The sequence below is a fragment of the Electrona antarctica genome, assembly GCF_951216825.1.
Source record: "Electrona antarctica genome assembly, chromosome: 24".
Classification (NCBI taxonomy): domain Eukaryota; kingdom Metazoa; phylum Chordata; class Actinopteri; order Myctophiformes; family Myctophidae; genus Electrona; species Electrona antarctica.
Window position 1 is genome coordinate 15,650,480 of NC_136803.1, and position 25,481 is coordinate 15,675,960.

At 43.1% G+C, this 25,481-nt stretch overlaps 1 protein-coding gene across 1 annotated transcript in view; it reads left to right on the plus strand.

Annotated features, from left to right (window-relative positions):
- The window catches only part of pudp (pseudouridine 5'-phosphatase), a 46,121-nt gene extending 23,123 nt beyond the window's left edge, over positions 1 to 22,998 (plus strand). Inside the window, exon 4 of the mRNA XM_079495557.1 lies at positions 21,660 to 22,998. Within this exon, the coding sequence (XP_079351683.1) occupies positions 21,660 to 21,836 (177 nt within the window). The 3' untranslated portion in view covers positions 21,837 to 22,998. The remainder of the gene's footprint in view (positions 1 to 21,659) is intronic.
- The last annotated feature ends 2,483 nt before the right edge of the window (positions 22,999 to 25,481 follow it).

Below are 25,481 nucleotides of genomic sequence, written 5' to 3' on the forward strand. Positions count from 1 at the left end.
CCAGCTAAATGTAGGCCAGACCTACTCACCATAATGAAAGGGGCCAGCTAAACGTAGGCCAGACCTACTCACCATAATGAAACGGGCCAGACCTACTCACCATAATGAAACGGGCCAGACCTACTCACCATAATGAAACGGGCCAGACCTACTCACCATAATGAAACGGGCCAGACCTACTCACCATAAGGAAACGGGCCAGACCTACTCACCATAATGAAACGGGCCAGACCTACTCACCATAATGAAACGGGCCAGACCTACTCACCATAATGAAACGGGCCAGACCTACTCACCATAATGAAACGGGCCAGACCTACTCACCATAATGAAACGGGCCAGACCTACTCACCATAATGAAAGGGGCCAGACCTACTCACCATAATGAAAGGGGCCAGACCTACTCACCATAATGAAACGGGCCAGCTAAAGTGCATACAGTAGTTGCAACAACAATTGCAAATGTCATTATTCCACAGTAGGTCTTTTCTTTTACTGCCGTTTCCCTCTGAATTACAGTAGTTCCGTGTTGATAATGACGCATGCAGCGTAGTCAGTACCAGGGCTCGACAGTGCGACTAGGTACTCGCATTTGCGACTTAAAATATCACCGTGCGAGTTGTAAAATTCACTTTGTAGCACCGGTGCGACTACAGAATCCGATCTTTAAAGCTAAAAGTTGCGCAGTTTACATCCAAAAGAATGTGTCACTCTCTCGGTTCTGCACCGCTGCTGGAGAAGTATAGCACTGTCGAAGGCAGCGCAACTAATCCCCCCCCCCACACCCCAGAGAGGGAGGAGAGAGAAGAGAGCGAAAGAGAGAGAGAGAGAGAGGGCACACACGTCTTCACCCCAGCGAGGGAGGGAGACAGAGAGAAAGGGAGAGAGATAGAGAAAGAGAGAGCTTTCCAGTCCTTACCCTTTTTCTCAAATTGACCAGCAGAAAAGTGAGCAAACTATAATCCACATTGTTAGACAAAGTAGTGTGCCCTGAAACTTTCTTGGAAATGTGCATGTTGCCTGCAGTGGCAGTCAGCAGCGATGTAAGATGAGCCTGTGCATTTCACGGTTTTCACCCTATATAACTTGAACGCATGGCAATCAAGTCAAGACCATTAATTAATGACAGCTGTGTAGGGGTGACGATTGCGTGATGCTTATATGTACAGGATTCTATAGGTCACCACTTTTGGTGTGACACACACACGGCTTCTGTTTCTGTTTACAATGCGTTGTCAACACGTGCTGAGTTGACAAAGATTGACAGATTTTGGAGAAGACTGATAGTTTATCCTTTAGTAATTAGGCTGTGGAAGTATTCACACTAGGCTACTTTTGGATTTATTGGGATTGGCAATTTGGGGAAAGGAGGAGGAGGAGGTGATCAAGCTCCACAAGACCACATTGGTGGCTCAAGGCTGCATTTATTTTCCTTTTTTTTCCTCTCGAGGGTGCATGATGTGAGCCCCTCCAGCAGGCTAGGGAGCCCCGCTCAGGTTAGCGGAAAATGACCGCGGGGTGCAGGTTGCCAGGTTTTTTTACAAGTAAAGTATTAAAATAATAAATAAATAAAATTTAAAAAAAATATATATATATAATAATATATTTGAATTTACGTCATATTTAGCGAAATTTTGACCTAATTTCTCTGTTCATTGTCAATGGCAAATATTGAGACATGTGGGGACATACAATACAATCAACCTTGAATGGATTTGTGTGTGTGTGCGTGCGTGCGTGCGTGCGTGCGTGCCATTCTTGAGATAAATACATACGCCTATACAAGCAGGTCAGATATACATTTCATTAATATAATATCTGGGATTTATATAGCGCTTTTCATAACACTCAAAGACGCTTAAACACACTTAAATATGTTGTCCTTTATATACATACAGTAGGTCTATACACGCAGGTCAGATATAAATGCAGTCGTATGACGCAGGCACAATGGAGACGTTTGCTTTCTGGCTAAACCTAATCCTAACCTTAACTTTGATTTTTAACTTTGAGTTGAGATAGTCGACTAATATCATATGATTTTAGTCAACTAAATCTATAGTTGATTCCGTCGACTAAAATGTATTTTGTCGGGCCGTGATGGTGTTGTAATGCCTGATTTATACTTACTAGCTGCCGGAAAAAGCTCACAACCACTATTTTCAGAGCGTGGACACCTGCACACAACCAAATATAGTGATTTGTGCTGAGCTGGGATTGAACCCCAGTCTCCCACTCATCAGACAGACGCACAACCGATCCTGCCAATAGGCGCTGAGCCCGATTGGCAAGGCTGTTGTGGGCCGGGTCTTGACTGGGGGCCAGTGGCGAATATTTTGTTTAGGCCCCCTAAAATATCGTGGCTGCGGGGGTGGGGGGGGGGGGGGGATTTCTTCTCCACTAGTCCCTCCAAATTAGCTGTCTTTTTGGAAAAATGGAAATGAAGAGTTTACATATTACACATAGTAACTTTCCTTAATGATTATATCTGGTTTCAGTATTAATTTCTCTATTATTAAGGTTATTTTTGCAGTCAGTTTGTATTGGTGGTGGGGAGGGGGGCGGGAGTCGCGAGACATGGCCAAAGCATCAGCCAAAAACGTTGAGAACCCCTGATCTACACCAGTGTTACCCTCTTTAGAGAGTCCTGTATGAGTTCTCTGGTGTTGTTTGAGAGTGCTGCTCCTGCTGAACCGTTTCCCACACTGGTCACAGTAGTAGGGCTTCTCTCCTGTATGGATTCTCTGGTGATCTTTGAGAGCACTTTTCATGCTGAACCTGGCCCCACATTGGTCACAGGTGTAGGGCTTCTCTCCTGTGTGAATTGGGCGGGAACCCCGCCCATAAGGGTTAGAAGTTAGAGTCAGAGTATCCCCGACAAAATGATCAATGCCATAAAAGTTCTATACAAATACCTCAGCGATCATCCTTACTCCTGACGGAGAAACACCATCATTCCCCATCCTTGCTGGCATTCTCCAAGGCGACACACTTGCCCCGTTTCTACTTATTATTGTTGTTGATTATGTTCTTCGTATGTCAGTTGATACTATCAATGATAAGGGCTACCAACTACACCCTAGGAGAAGCTCTCGTCATCCTGCTAAATACCTAACCGACACTGACTTCGCTGATGACATCGCGCTTATCAGTCAATCATTGGAATACGCTCAGTCTCTTGAGCAGGCCTCCAACTGTGTTGGTCTTTATCTCAACAAGACGAAAACTGAATACGTAAATATATGCAAATCCAACAATAACCACATTATAAAAACACTTAAGAACACTCCTGAAACAGGTTGATGACTACAAGTATTTGGGTTCATATATATCTTCTTCCCAAAAGGACTTTCAAACTAGGAAGGGTATGGCCTGGTCAGCCTGCAATGACATGCATAAGATCTGGTCATCCCAGCTTAGTAAGATGTTAAAAGTAAAAATATTTAGGATGACCGTTGAGCCGATTCTACTCTATGGCTCCGAGACATGGACACTTTCAAAGAAACTAGAGAAACGGTTGGATGGCACTTACACCCGCCTTCTAATGAGAGCGCAAAATCTGTCTTGGAAGAGCCACCCATCGACTAATCTAATATACGGCAACCTTCCCTGTGTTTCTTCACTAGTCCAGAAGAACACAGTTTTCCGGCCACTGCTACAGAGCTGACAATGAGGTTATATCTTCCCTTCTTCTCTGGAGTCCTGCCTCAAAGCAGACCAGAGGTCGTTCCCTGATGTCATCGCTAGGGACACAGGCATCAGTAAGCAGGAACTGGGGATGGCAATGAAGGACCGGGAAGTCTGGCGTAATATTGTGTAATCCACGATCTCGGCTGCGGTCGAAAAATGATGATGAGAAGTTAGAACACCAAAAGGGGCCTCCCACCGAGAATGGGCTAAATAATAATATGTACATTGGAACTATAGGATACCAGGTATACAATGCTATACAAATTACACTCTTAAATGATCATGTCGTTAACCCATTTTGGGCGGGAACCCCTTTTGGTGTTAGCATTATGTTATGCTTTAGCTATTGAAAAATAGCAGATCTACAAGCTCATAGAGCGCCACCGAGTGGCGCGCTACGAGCTTGTAGGTCTGCTATTTTTGAAAAATCTAAGAACGACTGACAGTTTTTCAGAAAACTGTCAGGATGTAGAAGACATTTTTAGAATCTGATCTCAGGTCAAAATGGGTTAATGGGTCAGTCGCTAGCATCAGTCGAGCAGGAGGTGGCAGGAAGACAATCGCAGCTGTCGTCCACTTCCAGTTCATGCGGTGACAAACGGCACGTCTCGCAAGCGGAGACTTTGTGCCCGTCGGAGACGGTACGGCACACGCCGCGCGTGTCAACGTAACACCATTACACTGGAATGCACTTGAGTAATCATGTCTGCTCTGGGGAAAAACGCAGCCTCTCATTGCTCTTGTCACATTGATGAATGAAAGCAAGCATTGAATTAACCCAACAGAGTGTCTTGTGGGCATTTATGAAATAAACAAATAATATATAAACACACGTTTTATTATCCGCGTTTATACCTGCCTTTCTAACGACAGGCTATTTGAAAGAAGCGATGTAAGAACTTCTAAGAAGTGCTACATTTGTTTTTACTTTTAGTGAAAGTATCCATTCCACATACATTGTGGAATTTTACAAGTAAACGTCTGGTATTTAAAATGTACTTGAGTTAATGTGCTCATTACACAGTAAACAGTACTTGCACTGCATCTCGGTCTTTTGTTTCATCCGCTTCAATGCGGCGCACTGGAAGCTGATTAAAGGGTCATTTCGCTCAGCTCATTGGCTGATTACCCGGTTTTAATTGCTCCCCAATCAAGGGAATTAATAGGAGGCTCTTTTGTGGCGTTGCTCTTCATAGTTCCGCTGTTATTGTAGTGCACTTCACCCCCCCCCCCCCCTACCTCCTGGTCTTTAAAAGGCTTAGTAGCTTCACAGGATTCAAGTAGGGTTTCAAGAGCACTGGAGCATGGCCTTACTCGTAATGTTCCACCTGGACTTTAGGGTTGAAAACAAACAGACTTTCCCACTGGGTTATTTCCTGAAGTGGTGGAACATGTAATCCCAATTACTTGACTTGTGTAAAAGTCTCCCAGCTACATGACGGAGAGTTGGTAACTCTAACTCTAACTCTTTAGACCAAATGGACCCATAAGGGTCATTAATTTTTCCGCTCTCAAGAGTTACATTATTGTTAAACACCTGAATGCATTACTTAATTTAATTATTACTTCATAGTTAATTTACAAGAAGTCTACACAATTAGAGAATGTAGAACATTTTACCATTTGCCAAAAGCATAGGATTGTGGACAAAATGTTATCCAACAACAACAAAATATTTCGTTTTGGGTCTGAGAGGCTAAATGTCATCAAATGGTGGTCCGTGGCTCAAATGCTGAATAAATAATGGGCCTTGAAATGAAACTGTTCTGCAGTACATGAACACAATTGGCACAATCGGTGTTCGGGGCAGGGAAGCCAGGTTGGGGAGGGTGATATTTGTCACGGCATGTATTCATACTTACAGTGACACACTCCTACGTACTCCTACGGGCTGAGTGGCACCGGTCAGCGGGGAGTGTTGGGCGGGAGGAGTAGAACGAAGGCCCTACTTCCTCCCGGTGGTGGCTCCTCACTGGCAGGTGAGTCAGTAGGATACGACAGCAGTGACAACACAGACATGTGTGTGGGGAGGAATTAATTGGCATAACGACTAAATTGGGGAGTAAAGGTGGTCAAAAGCAAAATAAAGAGTACAAAAGCATTGGCCCTATACTGTACATCCGGCTTACATATACGGCTACATGCACAACTCACAGTTGCTATAGACAACAGCCATACAGACCATATCCAAACATACACATGCTCAAGTAAAGTATAGCCACTAAAAAAACATTTACATAATTACAGTACTGAAGTAAATGTATTTCTTGTGTCCACCACTGCATACAGAACAGATTACAATGTGGCATGAGCAGTTCAAACATTGCTTCAAGGTCAAGGTAAACTTTATTGCCCACATGCAGGGGACATTTGTCTTGGGCTTTCACCCCTACTGTAGCCACACACAACACGTCCTCAGACAAAAAGGCTTATCTGCTTATCTCCATACTCTAGAATAATGGGGTTCCTTGGCATGAAAAGTTTTGAGAACCACTGACATACAAACAAGTCTTTTTTTCAGAAAACTGTTTTTGGGGGCATGGTGGCGCAGTCGGTAGTGCTGTCGCCTCACAGCTAGAAGGTTTGATTGATTGATTGAAATATTTATTAACAGTTTGCAGAATTACAGTACATTTCAAGCACAAACTCAATACAAAGGCTGTTAACTGTGAGTGGACGACCCAATTACAAGAGGGTCCACCATGTTCAATTCATCAAAGGTTGCTTCAAGGTCAAGGTAAACTTTATTGCCCACATGCAGGGGAAATTTGTCTTGGGCTTTCACCCCTACTGTAGCCACACACAGAACGTCCTTAGACAAAAAGGCTTATCTGCTTAACTCCATACTCCGTTTTTTAACAGTTTTGGACATATGAGGTTTCCACCCGACAGAGAGAGTGTTTTATCTTGAAATAAATATGTTTTAAGTTCCGTCTGTTGGTTGATGTGTGGACAGAATGTTTCATTACAAATCCTAAACCATTTTCTACGGTTTGTCGATCGAGATACAAAGTGATTTTAAAGAAAGGTGTGAAAAGGAGACTTATATAGCTTCACGTTGAAAGATTTGAATAGACTCCGTCTTATTTGCTGCTGACTGTAATGGATTCATCCTAAACTATCCCCCCCAAAAAAATAAACTGAGAACTTATTCTCCCTGTCTCCCTGTTTCTCTTCCGCTGTGTCAGAAAATCACTCAACTGTCCCGCTCATTTCCACCATGGACAGCTCCCATGCATGTCGCTCAACTTTCCCTTGACAGACCGGAACTTTTCCACTTCCATTCCATAGTGGAAGTGTCCTATGCTAAACTTTTATACTTGGACATTCTCATTTGAATTAATGAATGATTACCGTTGAATTGATCAGTGATGACAGTTGCAGCAGAGTTTCATTTTAGCCCAGGGCTTGTGATGTACAGTAGCATCAAGCATGACATCTATAAAACTAACTAGACATGACCGGACTCATCTGGTTTCCAGGCTGCAATAAAAAAAAGTGTGTGTGTGTGTGTGTGTGTGTGTGTGTGTGTGTGTGTGTGTGTGTGTGTGTGTGTGTGTGTGTGTGTGTGTGTGTGTGTGTGTGTGTGTGTGTGTGTGTGTGTGTGTGTGTGTGTGTGTGTGTGTGTGTTAAACACTGGGAGCCAGTTTAAAGACCCGCTTTGAATAGAGCACCGAAGTCTGACGTCAATATCGGCAGAGGGCGCTAAGTCCACGGGTTCATGTACTTTTAATTTGCATTGTAATCCCCATAGGGGGATTTTAGATCGCCTCTGTGATTGAAAAATAAGAAAATCACTAAACTGCCTCCCCCTGGCCAGCCGGGGCGCCTGATGGAGGGGAAAGGAACTGGTTGGAATAACGTGTTCCTTCCACGTGCTACGTCCAACCAGGGAAACTCCCCCTGTCAGGTGTAAAGGAGCAACATGGACACTCAGGCATGAAGGAAGCATGAGTTCAAGTCCGTTGCTCTCCCCATGTCCCCCATATATGGGGACTAGGTTGGCGGAGGGTGTGTAGAGCTCAGGATCACATTAGAGAATTGACACAGGGGTGAAAAATGGGTTACAAAATCGTGGAAAAATAAGAAAATCATAACGGCCGTTTCACTCATATGGATATGAAGAATCAACTGACTGTGAGAAAACGCTAATGTTACTGCTGCTGAATTAGATACATTTTCGCTAGACACAGACTGGATCAAATATGAGTGACTGACTGTCGTAAACGATACAGAGACGCCTCCCCGACAATATCGCCAAGACAGTTTGTTTATTTTTGGACCACAATGCTTATATGAGACGATTTTAAGATGACCCCATGTTATTCTCCATAGAGAAAAACGTCCATGAACCAGGGGATGAGCGAGTGACGTCAGGACTTCTGCGCTCTATGTTATCAACCGATAATCACCAGTAGGTTACTTATCACTCGAATGCAATGGAGCCAGCAGGCTCCATTGCATTTGTTAACGGAGTAACCTAACAAGTTAGTTTGCAAATAGAGTAATCTTTTACCTAGTTACCTTTTCCAAAAACAATGTCAACATGTGTGCTGACAACGGCAAAGATTGGCAAAGTCTGGAGAAGATGGATACTTTATCCTCTAGTAAGGCTGTGGAAGTATTCACTCACACTATTTTTGGATGTATTGGGGAAAGCAGGAGATCAACGCCAATGCAAGCTCCACAACACTGGTAGGCTGCAGTTGTTTTTTCTTTTTTTTCTCTCGAGGTGCATGGGTTTTAATGGTCGGTAACGTAAAATAACGCAAACATAATCTAACGAGTTACTTTTCTCAGAAGGTCATTTGTAACGTCACAGGATTAGTTTTATAGGCAGTAATCCAGTAACTTTAGAAAGTAACGATGCCCAACACTGTAGAATTCACATCACTGTTGCAACGTAACTGGTTTATTGTATCACTCACTCACGCAACTGCTTTACTATAGAGTTGTCTCTATAGTAAAGCAGTTGCGTGAGTGAGTGATACAATAAAGCTGGCATCAGATGGTTTGTTTCATGATGCTACAACTGAATTATACATTGTTGCAAGTGCAATGACGTCTACTCTAACAGCAGCATGAACATTATAATGAGGCTTCATACGAGAGACACTGCAACGCTTGATAGGACATGAGATGTGCAGCCTGCACTTTACATAACAATCACCAATATATATTACACACACGCACGCACGCGCTGTACGCACGCACGCGCTGTACGGTTGTGGTGTGGTGGAGTGTTGTACTAGAAGGCTATAGGCCGGCTCACACAACCGGAACACATTCCATTTGCATTTAGACAGAATGAAAATGAGTTGCCTTTTTTTTTTCTTCTTCTTTTAATCCATTCAGACCGGGAAAGCATCCCTGTCATTTTTTAATTTTTAATTTTAACCACTATTACCATTTGGCTATAAAAAATAGCAGATATACAAGCCTATGGTGCGTCACTTCGTGCCACGCTTGTAGAGCTTGTAGATCTGCTGTTTTTGAAACGTCGGGTTCCTGGAACAAAATATTTTGAGATGAGGGTCGGTAGTCAAATACATAGAATTTTGAGGTTCCTTGGCATTAAAAGTTTTGAGAACCACTGACATACAAACGTCTGAGTCTTTTTTTCAGGAAACTGTTTTTGGGGGCATGGTGGCGCAGTCGGTAGTGCTGTTGCGTGTTCTCTCCTCCACATCATCAGTGCTCATACCCTGGGTGGGGTTGGCAAAAAGGGCCTTTCTGTCTGGAGTTTGCATGTTCTCCCCGTGTCCTCTAGAGTAGGTACCCTCACAAAACATGCAGTAATCCTGGTCTCTATACTGCCTCCCCCTGGCAAGCCAGGGCGCCTGATGGAGGGGAAAGGAACTGGTTGGAATAACGTGATATCTTCCACACTGTCGGTTGAAAAGAAGCAGCTTGGACTCCTCATGCATAGAAGGAAGCATGAGATCAGTCCGTTGCTCTCCTCAGGTCTTAATGGGTTAACTCAATGGAACCGATAAGATCCACTCGACAGACCAGAGATAGCCTGAGAGGGTTGGGACTTGAAACGTTAAAAATTATGTTTATGAAAATCACTGTGAACTGTAGCTACACAATGTGATTCACACACAATGGATTTGAAAATGTGCCCCTTATCAGTGACACAAAAAACACCCATATCTTTTTACATCAATTCCATTTGCAGCTTTATATAGAATTCAAACCTGTGTGTGTGTGTGTGTGTGTGTGTGTGTGTGTGTGTGTGTGTGTGTGTGTGTGTGTGTGTGTGTGTGTGTGTGTGTGTGTGTGTGTGTGTGTGTGTGTGTGTGTGTGTGTGTGTGTGTGTGTGTCAAATTATCGCCGCTGCGGGTACTGGGTAGAAGCCTCATTTCAGTCAGTCAGGACAACTCATGAATGGAGGGAATATATATTTATTGAATATAACATGAGCAATATATTTATTATGGTTTGGCGATGAATTGGATCTGCTTTTTAGGTACTCTGAGTCTCTGATCAAGTGCATCAGTCCCGGGCCATAGGGACTCAGAATCCCCCGCACTTTAACAGCAGATCCAAAACGACAGGTGGTAGCTGGGGTGGAGGAGGGTGAGACAGGTGGTAGCTGGGGTGGAGGAGGGTGAGACAGGTGGTAGCTGGGGTGGAGGAGGGTGAGCAGCAAAGGTTTAAGCAGAGATCAGCGCAGCAGTATCGGTGTGCAGCAACAAGCAAGCAATCAGGATGAGCAGTGCACACTGCCAGTTTAAATAGCTGGTATGAAGATGGAATGAGTGTGTGATTGGATGAGTGAATCATGTGAATGAGAACGTGATGCTGAGGCGGCCCAATGAACGGCCGCCGCCAGTTTCCTGACTGAACTTGCTTTGCGCATGTCTGTGACAGGCGCTAACCGCTCCAACACGTGACTGTTTGTAGCATTAGTCTATTAGTATGCACGGTTACTGTGGTTACCGTCATGATCATCATACAATATCCTCATGATAAAAGGCACCGCTTTGTTTATTAATTACTTCTGTGAACGTAACCATGTGATCCCTTTCTTTGTATCTTAGTTATGTACTCAACCTATTGGTTTTATACCTGTATACTGTATATGTTGTGTGTATCTTAGTTATGTACTCAACTTATTGGTTTTATACCTGTATATAATTTATGTTGTTTGTATGTCTGGCCTCGTGGGGAAAGATGGTGGGTGGGTGGGGAGGATTGGGAAAGGAGTTGTGGGAGAAAATATAAAAACAAAGAGTTGTATTTTCTTTCTGTGAAACTTGCATAATATGATGTCATACTCTTTGAATATAATTTGTTAAAAAAAAAGGAAAAAAAGGCACCGCTCACTTCACATGGGTGTGAATTGTTTCCACGCGCGTCGCTGCCGACCCGAGGGAGTGCCGTGCCCGGTGTCGAGTCGGTCAGGTAGGTGGTTGATCAGAACCGCCAGAAACGGGCCCATGAGCCACGCAGACAGACGGTTACAAAGGGTACTCTAACAGGTGGGGTTTTGCATTCTCTATATTGCATCGTTACCTACCAACTTGCATTGTTCCTGAGTAGGCTGTTAACCGACGGACACAGGTCTGGTTATGTAAAAACAATCACACCCTGTGTGAAGTGAGGGGCGCTAATATATTAACATTAAACGCCATTAACAATAAAGAGACAATATGACGTAAAACAAACGTTAAATATTATGGACATATTGGTTTCTGCCCGACATCAAGTTATGCAATACTCTGATCTTACTTTACAAACCGTATCATTCATATCATATTGTCGCTTTCCGGTGGAAATCCTGCATAATTACGTCTAGCCAGTGAGCTAATCCTTTTACTGTAGAATACTTTTCAGAGTAGAATCATACGGTATATTATTTACAGGGTCGACAGGATAGGGCAAGGACCAGATGTTCAGGGAGTTAAGTTCACCACTGACTCATTACCAGCGGGTCTGATTCCGTGGATAAATGGATCAGGGCCATGCTTTGGCCCGGGGCGAACGTTTCTTGAGGTTGCATCATGCCAAAATGCCAACTGCACTTTCAACTATGTTTCAGTGACTCTAAAATATGTTATTAAAGTTCAGGAGACGGATCCTTTCAGGGCTTATTGTGGTGCATGGGCACAGGTAGGCTTTAGTAGTTACTATAGAAATAGGGTGGTATGGGCACTGGCATTCAGGGGCTGTTTATCACCACATAGCATGGGGTAACCACGGGCCCCGGGAAGGACATGGAAGCTGGGACTCGTTGCTTTACAAAAGGCCACACGCAAACTTACTGTGTACACACACACACACACACACACACACACACACACACACACACACACACACACTGTGTTGTGATGTGAGTGTTGTTGTGTTGTGATGTGAATCCGTCGCGGATCCATTTGTACACCCTAACAGTTACAGAGCTGTAAGGGTCCTTTTGGTTCCCTGTGTACACTCTCAGAGTTACAGACCTGTAAGGGTCTATTCTATTTGGTTCCATTTGTACACTCTCAGGTCCCTATTGTGAACATCAAACTTACTGCCAGGTCATATGTCTTAATTTAAGACGTGGAGGCCTGACCAATGCCATTTTGCTATTATGGGTGCAGTAATTGGTGCTCTGTGCCATGCGCTATGTGTAAAAACGGCCCTGAATAGTCATGGTTGTGTTTTGGACATCACCTGAGTCACCTCCATCAACCCAATCAGTGTGGCGGGTTCCCATTCCCTTTAAAAGTCGTCTGTGGTGGCGTTATGCGCAAAGCTAAGGGCCAGTGGTCATAACATGAAGTAGCCTACTTTAGACTAGGGGGTGCAGGGGCACCCTAGGTCTCTCATTTGTATTTATTTTTTTCCACACACAACGGTGTAACCATGACAATTTAGGCCTAGTCATGCAGAGCAATGTGTCATATTTACATTTCTGCAAGCAGCCACCATATCCAAACCGACATGACATTGTCACATTTTGGTTCAATTTATAACATTATTCCTATTGCACTGCTGTCTCCTTTGTGCCTCAAAAGAACAGATCTACAAGCTGTCGACATGATGTGGTTCATAGCTTGTAGGCCTATGTCTGTTTGTGTGGTTACGTTACTGCAGTAACCTTACCATAGTGTTGGACGTCATGACAGCGCCGGAGCCGATGTACTAACTGACGAATTAACTCTGACGGATGATGTAATCAAATTATTAAAATGTAAAAAATTTATGTCTATGTCAACTTAGCTAAAGTTATATAGATTATGCAGAGCCAAACATGTTTGTGAAAGCAGCAGCAGGAGGGGTAAGGGAGAGGCAGCTCCATGTTTACGCACAGCAGACACGTCACTTCATTTGTTTCTGTTCTAGTTCTTCTTCGATGGAAGGAGGCTGGCATTTGAAAGTACTACTCATTGTTTAACACAAAGCCCTTAATAGTTTGGCCTCTCTCTGACCTGGTTACAGACACACTGTACACATTCAGTCTCATTGTATGCTAATAGTCATAATTGTCATGCCATCAAACAAATACACTTTGAACTTTGAAGTCTGCTCTTTCCCTGTCACATACTGTATGAGGGTCACTCTCTAAAGTGAGTCATTCACACCTCACATTAATGTGGGTCAAGTCTTGTTTATCTGCACAGACCAGGCATAGATCGATCTATCTATGTGATAATTCACAGAACCCACGTGGTTATTTTCTTCTCCGACCAGGACATTACAACGTGCGTGGCCTATAGAGCATGGGGTCTTCAATGGTTTTCAAGGCCAGTATGCCTTAGCTGAGAGAGAGATGAAGCAGGGACCGCCATTACATCACGCCAAACCTCTTCGCCAAAAATAGCAGATATGTGACGCGTTGTAAGCTTGTAGATGTGCTACAGTTGGAGGCCATCGATATTGTCCTTTTCTTTTTGCTGAGGTTTGCGTGATCTGCGCAAAAGGACAGTTAACCCATTTTGGGTGGGAACCCCTTTTGGTGTTTTAAACATTATGTTATAATTTAGCTATTGAAAAATAGCAGATCTACAAGCTCATAGCGCGCCACCGAGTGGCACGCTACGAGCTTGTAGGTCTGCTATTTTTGAAAAATCGTGAACTGGAGGAACTGGAGGATTTAGAAGGATTTTTAAAAATTTTGAGGTCAGGCCTAAATGGGTCAAATGATAAGGGACAATATCGGTGGCACCCAACTGTATGTTCAGCTAGTGTTCCCCCAGAATAGAGATGCTGGGGTTCAAGTGGTCCATAAATGGCCGTAGAAGAAGGTAAACAGTCGGACACAAAGCTCTCCATATATGGGCACAAATGCCACACAGACAGACGGTTACAAAGGGTACTCACTACTCAGGGTACAGGTATGCATTTCCTATTTGCATCGTTACCAACTTGCATCGTAGGCCGGTAACCAACGGACACAGGTCTGGTTATGTAAAACAGACCGAGAGATGGTGGGGTTAATGTAAATTAACAAAAGTCCCTATCACACAAAGATTTGGCAGCCCTCCCCGTAGCAAGTTTTAGGACCCTGGACCCCCTGTTGCCAAGTTTGTGCTATTGCCATTGAGAATGCATTGGGCGTTTAAGTTAAATACGGGGAGGACATATTTTGACAGCAAACTGCCTGTCATATTTTCTCCCTATTCCAAAGCCCTCCCCCCCAGGTACATTATATATTGAAACTATTTTCAGCAATGGTACACTTATTTTTTCAGTGGGTAGATCTGGTTGAGCTGGTCATTTTGAAAGTGGTCATAAAAGTGTGGGCACCCCTGTTCTAGCCCCTAGGATGACCTGAGGCCCACCACTTAAAAACCACATGCTACGGTGCCCAAATCTGAATTTAGGTGCTCAAATGAACTCAAACTGAAGCAATTCAGTAAAGGTCAACACTTCCTCCTGGGTCATTTTAGGGGCTGGGACCTCCAGTAAAAGGCCTAAATAATATGTTGTTGGGGAACAACATATCAAGAGAGTGGAGTGGTAGGCCCTTGGATTGACCCAGGACCAGTGATTAAATGTACCCCACTGAAAAATAGCAGATCTACAAGCTCGTAGCGTGGCACTCGGTGCCGCACTACGAGCTTGTAGATCTGCCCAAAGTTGAAGGGCTTCAACCTTGGGTACTGGGTAGCTGAAGTTGAAGCTCTGCCCTTCAACTTTGGGCACTTTTACATGTAGGCTGACCCAAAGTTGAAACAGTTGCAAGGGGGACATCTTTGGGCATGGGGTCCTCATCGATGGGGTCCTCATCGATATATGTTGTTCCCACAACCAAGAAGAGTATTTTACCCTTTACTGGAGGTCCTAGGCCCTAAAATGACCCCATGAGGAAGTGTTGACCTTTACTGAATTGCTTCAGTTTCAGATCATTTGACCACCTAACTTCAGATTTGGGCATAATTAGACCATTGCTTCAGTTTCAGTTCATTTGACAACCTTCTTTCAACTTTGGGCACTTTTACATGTAGGCCAGGGGTGCCCAAAAGGTAGATCACGATCTACCAGTAGATCACGAAGGCTGTACAGGTAGATCACATGACATGCCACTAAAACATGATGATATATCATTTAAATAAAATTGGATCTGACACTTGAATTAAGGTGACTTGATTGATTGACATAAAAAAGGGACTGTTAACCTACAATGGAATACTTTGTTTCCAAGAAAGTACAAACATCAGTAGCATTACAAAGTTATATACAAAAAACAAAACATTCCAATTCCATTTCCCCCTCTATTTCTCATTCCAAGTCTGTTCATTTTATAATGTAATGCCAGTGCCACTATTCCAAACACACAGGTACAGTTTTAAACTATTTTCAGCAATGGGATAATATTTTTTTGGTGAGTAGACCTTTTTGAGCTAGTCATTTTGAAAGTAGCTCTCAAGTCAAAGCGTGTGGGCACTGGGCACCCCTGCTATAGAGTGTGGCGTGGAGGTCACAATCATAGTTCTAACTGCAAAGTGTACAGATAATTCAAATTGATATTAAATCAAGCACTCCATTTAATTTAATGCGTTCCGAACATAGCTCAATCTGTACTGAAATTCCGCTGACATTGAAATGAGGCAAATGTTCAGCAATTTTGTAACTACTTATTGTATTACTTGAATACTTTATTATTCAACTATTTAAAGAGAGGTACAGTAAAACATTTAAGGCTACAAGGAATGACACAAAAAGATCCTGCAGACTTAATTTCCATTGTGGTCCTATATGTACAGTATTCAATTCATCAACAGCACATTTAAATAGAAATGCTAGGGGATTTAATGGATATACTTTATCTCCACTTGTAGTTTTATGACAGATGATTTTTCAGGTCAGTGTTGAAAGAAGCCGGCAGAGTAGTAGAATGACTATTTCTGCGTGTTTGTGCTAAATATGGAGGGTACCAGATTGTAATGTAGGCTATGTAGCCTATAATCACCACAAGCAAAACAAGAAAATCAAAAAACGGAACACGCCCAAACATATTATATGCAACCCGATAAATATTACATATGCAAATTATGCGATCATCTCCTATATCATTCAATATCTTTATTCATGTTCAGGTTCAGGTTTATTTGTCATATGTATAGATACAGAGTATAAATACAATGAAATGTATTTTGCTCAGAGCAGTAGGCTATTGATTCAGCCTCTGCTGCAGTCGGTGTATAATTTATTGTGATTGAATCATTTGTGAAGGCTGGACGTTGCTGCTTATCCAGTAAGACACAAACAGAGTGAGGTCAGTGAAGACATCTCTGATAACAGCCGGGGGAATAAAACAATACAACATCTTATCAGATGGAACTGTGCACATCAGTGGTTGTTACACTCTCAGAGTTAAAGCTGCTATAAGCAATAATATGTCAACATTTTAATGACCTTTTTATTTTTTATTTTTTTGGTATTCAGACAGCTAGCAATGGGTAGAACGCTCCCAAAAAAGATTTAGTCTCTGTGACACATCTAGAGGCCGCAATCTGCATTCAAAGATTTTCCTAGAAGCTTTGTCATTGGTCGATTTGCCTGTCTACTTCCTGATTGGTTAGTCACTGAAATTAACATTGATTTTACAATATAAATTGGGGGGTCCCAGAGATAAAAATGCTATCAAATGCAGGGTCCGTAGCCTGATGCAGGTCAAACCACGGGGGTTCTTTTCTTTCTTTTTTTTTACGATTTTGCAACCCATTTTTTGTAATCCTGGGTGCTGCACTTCCTCTGCCCACCTGGGGGGGGGCAGCAGACTGGCCTCATGCTTCCTTCTATGCATGAGGAGTCCAAGCTGCTTCTTTTCACCTGACAGGGGGGAGTGTCCCCGGCCGGACGTGGCGCGTGGAAGGAACACGTTATTCCAACCAGTTCCTTTCCCCTCCATCAGGTGCCCCGGCTGGCCAGGGGGAGGTAGTTTCAGAGACCAGGATTACTGCATGTTTTTTGTGAGGGTACCTACCCTAGGGGACACGGGGAGAACAAGCAAACTCCACACAGAGGGGCCCTTTCGCCAACCCCGCCTCGGGTATGGGCACTGATGGAGGAGGAGAGAACGTGCCACAGTGTCCCCCAGCGGGAATCAAACCCAGGACCTTCTAGCTGTGAGGCGACAGCATTACCGACTGTGCCACCTCCACCACGGGGGTCCTTGAAATGAAACGAGTTGAGAATCACTGCTAGAGCCGTCAAAATCTTCTCTTTGTGGTGGTTCCCTGGCATATCTCTTCAAATGGGGGTCTGCGTCCGCAGGCTAATTAGTGTCAATTTGGCGGTCCTTGACCTGAACAAGTTTGGGAACCACTGCCCTAGGGGTCCCGACCCACAGGTTGAGAACCACTCAACACATGATGATGTACAGATGCCAGTCCAAAAGCCTTGTCACAGACTGTTTGCCAGTGGAATGCTGTGAAATGTTGCCAGGGTGTGAATCTGCCTATCCCCCCCCCACACACACACACACACACACACACACAGAGCCCTTCTTCCGCCCTGAGGGAATGTGTTAGTTGTGGAGTGTCAGTCGGTAAAGCGATTCTCTCCCCCGCTGCTCGTTGAGTATTGTATGCATGCTTTTTTGTTCAGGCTCCGCTACATGTCACAAGCTATAAAACATCATCTCCCCCCCCCCCCCCCGCTGTGATCTGTGAAGAGCAAGGGCAAAAGGAAATAACACCCGGCTGTATTAGGCCAGAAGGCGAGCACTGCTCTCTCTCTATCTCTATCTCTCTCTCTCTCTCTGTCACTCCATTATCCACAGGGCCCAGGGGTGTATGTAATGGTGTGAGCCGCCTCCACTGTTTGTCACTCTGTTGTACACTATCATCATGTCCCTATAGTGTCGTCTTCAGGTCACATTAACAACAACAACACAAAGCCCTGGAATCTGTATGTATGTTAAAATTCAGTGCTTCTCAAACGTTTACATTTCAAAGACCCCCCCCCGCCCTTATCATGTGTTTTATTTTATTTTTTCTCCAAAGCCCACACCGCCAATCACACGTGTTTTGACGCGCGTTGTGTGTTCTCAGTTTTTTACGCTAGATGGCGATCTTCGCTAACATATGAGTCACCGCTTCACTCTGAAGCAGACCGAGTACAAGTATCGAGGGTTTATGGGGTTAACTGACATTTACATGAATCCAACACAGCTACACATCGACAGTGCTGTCAAACAAGGCTATGAAGCCGGGGGCGGCGGTGGCTCAGGGGTAGAGTGGCTGGATGGCAACCGCAAGGTTGCCAGTTCGAACCCGGGCTCCCCCAGAGTTAGTGTCGAAGTGTCCTTGAGCAAGACACTGAACCCCTAATTACTCCTGATGTGCTGGTTGGTGCCTTGCATGGTGTGTGTGAATGGGTGAATGTAATGCACAATTTATGTAAGTGCCTTGGATAAAGGCGCTATATAAATGCACCATTTACCATGTAAATGCACCATTTAAGCCATCTATGAAATCTATGAAAAGTTGAATGTGCAACACAATTGTGTAGCCGCCCTACACTATGTAGTGGTGGGGTCCCTGCTTCATCTCTCTCTAAGCTATATGGGGTCCTTGGCAGTGTTGATTTTGTCGACTAAAACTAAACTAATGTTCGTCGACTACCTTTTTTCACTGAGGAAAACTAAATGGAAACTAAATAAAAACTAAGCTATGATGACTAAAACTAAGACTAAATATACTGACAATTTTGTCAGCAAATAAAAACTAGACCAAAATGTTAAGAAGGGACTAGTGGACAAGAGATCCAGTATAAGTCATTTTACAATTAGTTGCATGCTGAAAATAGCCGATCTACAAGCTCACAACGCATCGGGCTTGTAGATCATCGCGCTTGTAGGCTTGTAGATCAGCTATTTTCAGCAAGTGAAAAAAACAAAATTACAACGGCATCAAGGCCCGCCAAAATACATTTTGTTCGACTAAATCAACTGTAGATTTAGTCGACTAAAATCTTATGATATTTAGTCGACTAAAACTAGACTAACACTAAAACATTCCAGGTGACTAAAATGTGACTATAACTAAATTAAAACTATTCAAGTTTGACTAAAACTAAAATCAAAAACTAAAATCAAAATTTGCTGCCAAAAACAACACTGGTCCTTGGCCTGAAAAACGTTGCTCTATAACGCAATATCTCACACACAGCGCAATATAACATGGTGGTGAAGTGTCAAGGTCAAGGAGGGTGATTAACACGTTTAGCGCGCAGCACATAATTTCGGAACAATTATTTATAATTGTAGGTTAACACATTGCTGTGCATTTAACGGCTGAATTGTTAATTATAGGCATACACATTTCCTTGCGTAACTTCTGAAATATTAATTATAGGTTAACACTTATCGTATGCTACCATCCTCAGGCTGGCCTGTGGATTATAACAGCGAATGCAACCTTTCTGTGGAGTATGTGCTTGAACTTGACATAGGCTGATACTCTTAATCTCATGTACGACGCACAGATCATCTTCTTGCACCTTAATTAATGTCGATGTCATGATCTGTCTACATGCCGGCTGCTATGCTCAAGCACCTTACAGGAGTATAGTAGTTCACCCACAAAATGGTTTATTTTCTATCAAATACACACCCCGTGAAAGGTAAGGTAAGGTAAGGTAATTTTATTTATAAAGCGCCTTTCAAAACAGTTGTTACAAGGTGCTGTACAATAAAAAATAATAGGAATAAAACAAGAACATCACAATCAAAGATAAACCAACAATGAAATAAGAAACAGAGCAGCAAAGACAGTACCTAGAAATAGATAAAAACAGAACAGTACATAGAAATCAACAAAAGATTGAAACAATCACTGGAGCAAACCAAAATGTTTGCGGTACAAATGAGTTTTAAGTAGCTTCTTGAAAATCTCAACAGACACTGCATTTCTCAAGTAGAGTGGTAAGTCATTCCACAGCGTTGGTGCAACAAATGAGTAAGCTCGATCTCCTTTGGTTCGCAGCTTAGTGGCGGGGATAATGAGAAGACCTTTGTCTGAAGACCTAAGGTGTCTCATATTTACACTTAAATAAATTTGGCCCAGCCCATGGAATGAAACCGACCGGCAGAGACTCGGAGAGTCTACTGAAACGACTCAAAGAGTCTCCTATTGAGCGCTGACCCGGTCATCAAAGTATTGGCTGCGACAAAAACAAACAAAACAAAACGTCTCTATGAATTCAAGGCTTCATGGAGTGTGTAACTGATAGAAAATAAGTCATTTTTGCATGAACTACTCATTTAACCTGTTAAAAACCGGGAAAGCATCCGTGTAATTTTTTATTTTAGCCAATAGCATCACTTTGTTCCGCGCGGTGAGCTTGTGCATCTGCTATGTTTGACCTTTTTTTTTTGTAAAATCCTGAATGCTTATGATCTTTGTTGACAAATCTAAACCTCATACTTACAGATGGATTATGTTACGTGTAAAATAAATAATTGTGATTCTTACAGGTGAACAGAACACACAACAACTGAACATCCAATCTATTCAGGGTAGAAGAAGGTCACCTGTCCCCAGGGGGCATCGACTCGGTAGAGACAACAGGGGCCACAGCACCGCGGGGAGGGGGGGGGGATTGTCAATCACTAGAGACACTGGAGACAAGTCCAGGTTGTGCCTTTTGGGAATATGTAAGAAATGGAGCATCGGGAGAGTGTAGGCAGCCAGTCAAGACAGCCAGGGGCAGTGCATTTGATGTATTGCCTCGTGTTTACCTTGTATTTCGCTCTGGATGAAGAGCGTCTGCTAAATGCCTATATTGTAAATTGTCATGTTTAACCTCATCTTCATATAATTGGTCCTGCTTAATGCTCATAAGATTATGTCTACTCAGAGGAGGGCTGTGGGCCGTTCAGAAACCTGTCTACTCACTCTGTGTCTCAGAGGAGGGCTGTGGGCTGTTCAGAAACCTGTCTACTCACTCTGTGTCTCAGAGGAGGGCTGTGGACAGTTCAAAAACCTGTCTACTCACTCTGTGTCTCAGAGGAGGGCTGTGGGCTTTTCAGAAACCTGTCTACTCACTCTGTGTCTCAGAGGAGGGCTGTGGACTGTTCAGAAAACAGTTCTGCTCCTCTGAGACACAGACAAGGTAGAAGTCGTCCGTTAAGTCATTGGTTCTCAAAGTGGGGTCCGGGGATCCCATCGCAATCATTTTAACCACTTTAACCATTATTGTACACGTTGGCTATTCAAAAATAGCAGATCTACAAGCTCATAGCACGTCACTCTGTGCCATGCTCTGAGCTTGTATATCTGCTATTTTCCCAAAAAAAATTGTAAATCTTTGAATATATACATACACTATTCTTAATGACTTGAAAAAGATTAGCAACATATGTTTATCAGAAAACTCATTGAAAGGACATTTGTAGAATCGGCAGGTCTTTATTGGTCATGTAAAACATCAATGTTTAGTTTTTTCTCCACTCCTGTGTGATTTTGAACATTTTCTTCAGTAACAACATGGCGTGTATACCTTCCTTGTCGTCCTCTCCGTTGCAGTGCCTGGTGTTCGAGGACGCCCCCAATGGCGTGAAGGCCGGCCTGGCGGCAGGCATGCAGGTGGTGATGATCCCCGATAAGGAGATGGACCCCAGCCTCACCCAAGAGGCCTCGCTGACCCTGAGGAGCATGGAGGACTTTGAGCCCCAGGTATTTGGACTGCCCGCATACCACTGACCCCAAGGAACATGGAGGCGTTTGAGCCCCAGCTCTTTGGACTGCCATCATTATAGATAAATAAGCTCTTCCAAACGTGTGATTGATGATAATAATCATAATAATATTAATAATGCATTTTATTTGTTTATTTGTTCATTCACCAGTATTCGTCGACTAAAACCAAGGCAAAAATTTGCCAAATTCACGTGTTCCCTCTCCCCTCGCTGAATTACACTTTACTTCGTCAGAGCCACAAAATATGTCCCGGAAAAAAAAGAATGGGCTCTACTCCCTCAGGCTGCATCTATAATGATTTTGTTTATTTCACATATCAAACAATAAAAAAGATACAACAATTTGCAAGCGAGAATGATGTCTAAGAAAAAGACACCTCCGGGGGCTTGAGAAGTGTCATTCACCAGGCAGCACACATTACAACACAAGGACAGCAGCGTGGAGTGTACTTGGATTTGTCCGTGAGAGCTCATCCACTTCCGCTCCAAACCTTCCTTCCATCTTCAGTGCCTACGCGGTCGTGATCATCTCTCTCCACACCAGTGGTTTTCAACCCTTTTCATATCAAGGCCCATTATTTATTGGGTATTTGAACCACGGACCACCATTTGATGACATTTAGCCTCTCAGATCCCAAACTAATGGATATTTTGTCCACAATTCCATCCTGTATTGATGTTGGTACCATTAGGAGAGATACCAGGCAAACATTGAATTGTGTAGACTTCTTGTAAATTAAGCAATGCAGACCATCGCTGTGTGTGACTCCCCATCTCCATCTCCCCATTTCCTGCCAGTCTACTGTTTCTGTCAATAAAGGCAGAATCCCCCCCCCCCCCATCTATGTATTACACACTACCTGAAGCATTGAATTCATGTCGATGTTTTTGTCGCATTCTCCGAGCGTGCACTTTGAAAAGCCTGGTGTAGTCTGGGCGTTATGTGTGTGTACGTGCGTGCGTGCGTGCGTGCGTGCGTGCGTGCGTGCGTGCGTGCGTGCGTGCGTGCGTGGGTAGTACATGGATGTTTCAAGGGATGATATCGTAATCTGCGGTCAAATTGAAGGTAATGTCAAAATTGTGACTAATGCAGTTTCAGAAATGTTCCTGTTACAGGCAAATACATCTAAAGTGGTGTCACCCAGTAAATAAATGCAGACTGCACATCATGGTTTTCTGATTGTCATTACCTTTTTTCCCTCATTTTTCGTGACTTTGGCTGCCTATGATTGATTCCATTTGGTTGTAGTTACTGTTCAAACTCAATTTGCATATAAACATATTTCTGTGCCATCAGTGAATGACCTTAGGACAGGGGTATTCAACTAGATTAGGAAGGCAGGGGGCCGCAACTGAAGAATGATTGTGTGTGTGGGGGGGTAGTACTTGGTTACTTTTCACCACTGGGTTGGTACATTGGCGCCGAGAATTGCTTCTTGAAATTCTTTCTAGAAAATAGAAATGAAGCTTGTTAGTTTTACATCTGTAAGTTTTGTTGTTCATGTTGTTACTGTCAGACTGGTGTCAGTGTTTGCATAATAAACTCAGCAGCCCAACGGTTCTGTTCGGCACCCCGGGGGGGTTTGTGTCTCGTTGCCGTTGAGCGTCTAAGCTGCTGGTCCATGGCACTGTTCCGGCTTTGTCCTAGCATTAAAATGTGCAAATCACGTCAACCCAAATAGTCTCGCCTAGTGTACCTCTGTGTACATTCCCCATTGTGCATTTGGAGCTAAAACCTGGCCTGTGAGTATGTGGTGGTGTGCACAGATACATCCTCAGTTGTAATCTAACTGAGAGTGTAAAACAGTAAAAACACACACACACACACACACACACACACACAAGGTGTGTGTGTGCGTGTTGTTTCCCTTCAGTACTATAAAATGAAGAAACACATTCTCATTCTTATGGCTTATGCTACACTCACACTGCAGCTACAAAGCTACAGTCTACCATTCATCTTCAATGGAAACCAGCGACATGAAGACTACAAAGCTGCACTCCATAAGTTTAGCTGGCTTCAGCTGCAGGAAGCTATAAAAACCAATCAAGTGTTGTTCCACCATTTCCACTCAACTTCTCTCTGCACACAATTCCTGCTTATAATTGGGGCAAAACAAATGATTACCGTCAGCTAAATTGTCCGCAGGCTTTATAATTTTATAATTTTTGCTTCACACATTTTCTTGCTCGTCCACACGCGTTGATCAGCACTTAAACACAGAGAGAGTGTGTTGCTGGAATAAAGAAAGGTCGATAACGACGTAGATTTTCTCCTGATTTGTTCATACTAAAAACATCTTGGAAATGGTGTGGCTTGTGATGATTGGGTCCAGTATTTAGTTCAGTGTCCATGGAGATAATGAATGGTTCAGAAGCTGTGTTCACATTCATTCTCCCATTAGAAATGAATAGACTCCAGCATTCTGGTCTCCTAATAATGTGTCTTCCCACACACGCAGATACAGGGATCGGCTCTTTGCAGGTGCTCAAAAATGTTTCCGTTTGAGAAAGAGATAGAGGATGTCAGGAGTATGAGGGGCCGGGCGAGAGGGGATATAGGACATCTGGATGACAGCCATGATGTTTCCCAGACCTGATGATGCACCGTGGGGCTGAGAGTCAGGAGAGGCAGTGAGACACATTCATCTCTGTCGTCAGCTTTCATATCCAGGGGGGTTTAGCGGTGCTCAGACAAGACACCCCTACTCGACAGGCCACCGAACACTGGGACGAGAGGAGAGGGAGGGGGGAATTGTCGTGATGACCTCATTTCAAACATTAAAGCCTTTTTTTATTTTATATATACTCGTCTTAAGGGCCCCTCGCTATAAAGCTGGGGCTTGGGTTTGAATGTTGAGCGAGAGCGGCGCACACATAGCCTCTTCAGATAACAGCCACTGAACGGCATATCTTTATAAGGAGGGAAACACTTTTCTTTTCAGTATTTTGGGGTATCAGGGGATTGTAAAAGTGTCCAGTGTTATATAGAGATGATAACCACCTCTTGGCAAATGAAAAGAGGAGATAAAGCAGAAAATAAAATATATCTTCTTCACTGCTGGGTAGAAGTCTTTTATCTCATTATTTTCATATTCCTTTGATTATTATTGTTTTTTTTGTTGTAAAAGTAGCAGAAATGGCCGATCTACAAGCTTGTAGGTCAGCTATTTTAGGTTGTAGGACAACTATTTTAAGTGCACTTGAAAGTGTTTAAAGCGGCACTATAACATTTTAATGAATAAGTTGCAATTGTGTCCAATCTGTATTGTAGAGTATGTTAATACAATATAACCTACAGTATACAATCTGTATGGTAGAGTATGTTAATACAATATAACCTATACAATCTGTATGGTAGAGGTAGAGTATGTTAATACAATATAACCTATACAATCTGTATGGTAGAGGTAGAGTATGTTAATACAATATAACCTATACAATCTGTATGGTAGAGGTAGAGTATGTTAATACAATATAACCTACAGTATACAATCTGTATGGTAGAGGTAGAGTATGTTAATACAATATAACCTATACAATCTGTATGGTAGAGGTAGAGTATGTTAATACAATATAACCTACAGTATACAATCTGTATGGTAGAGGTAGAGTATGTTAATACAATATAACCTACAGTATACAATCT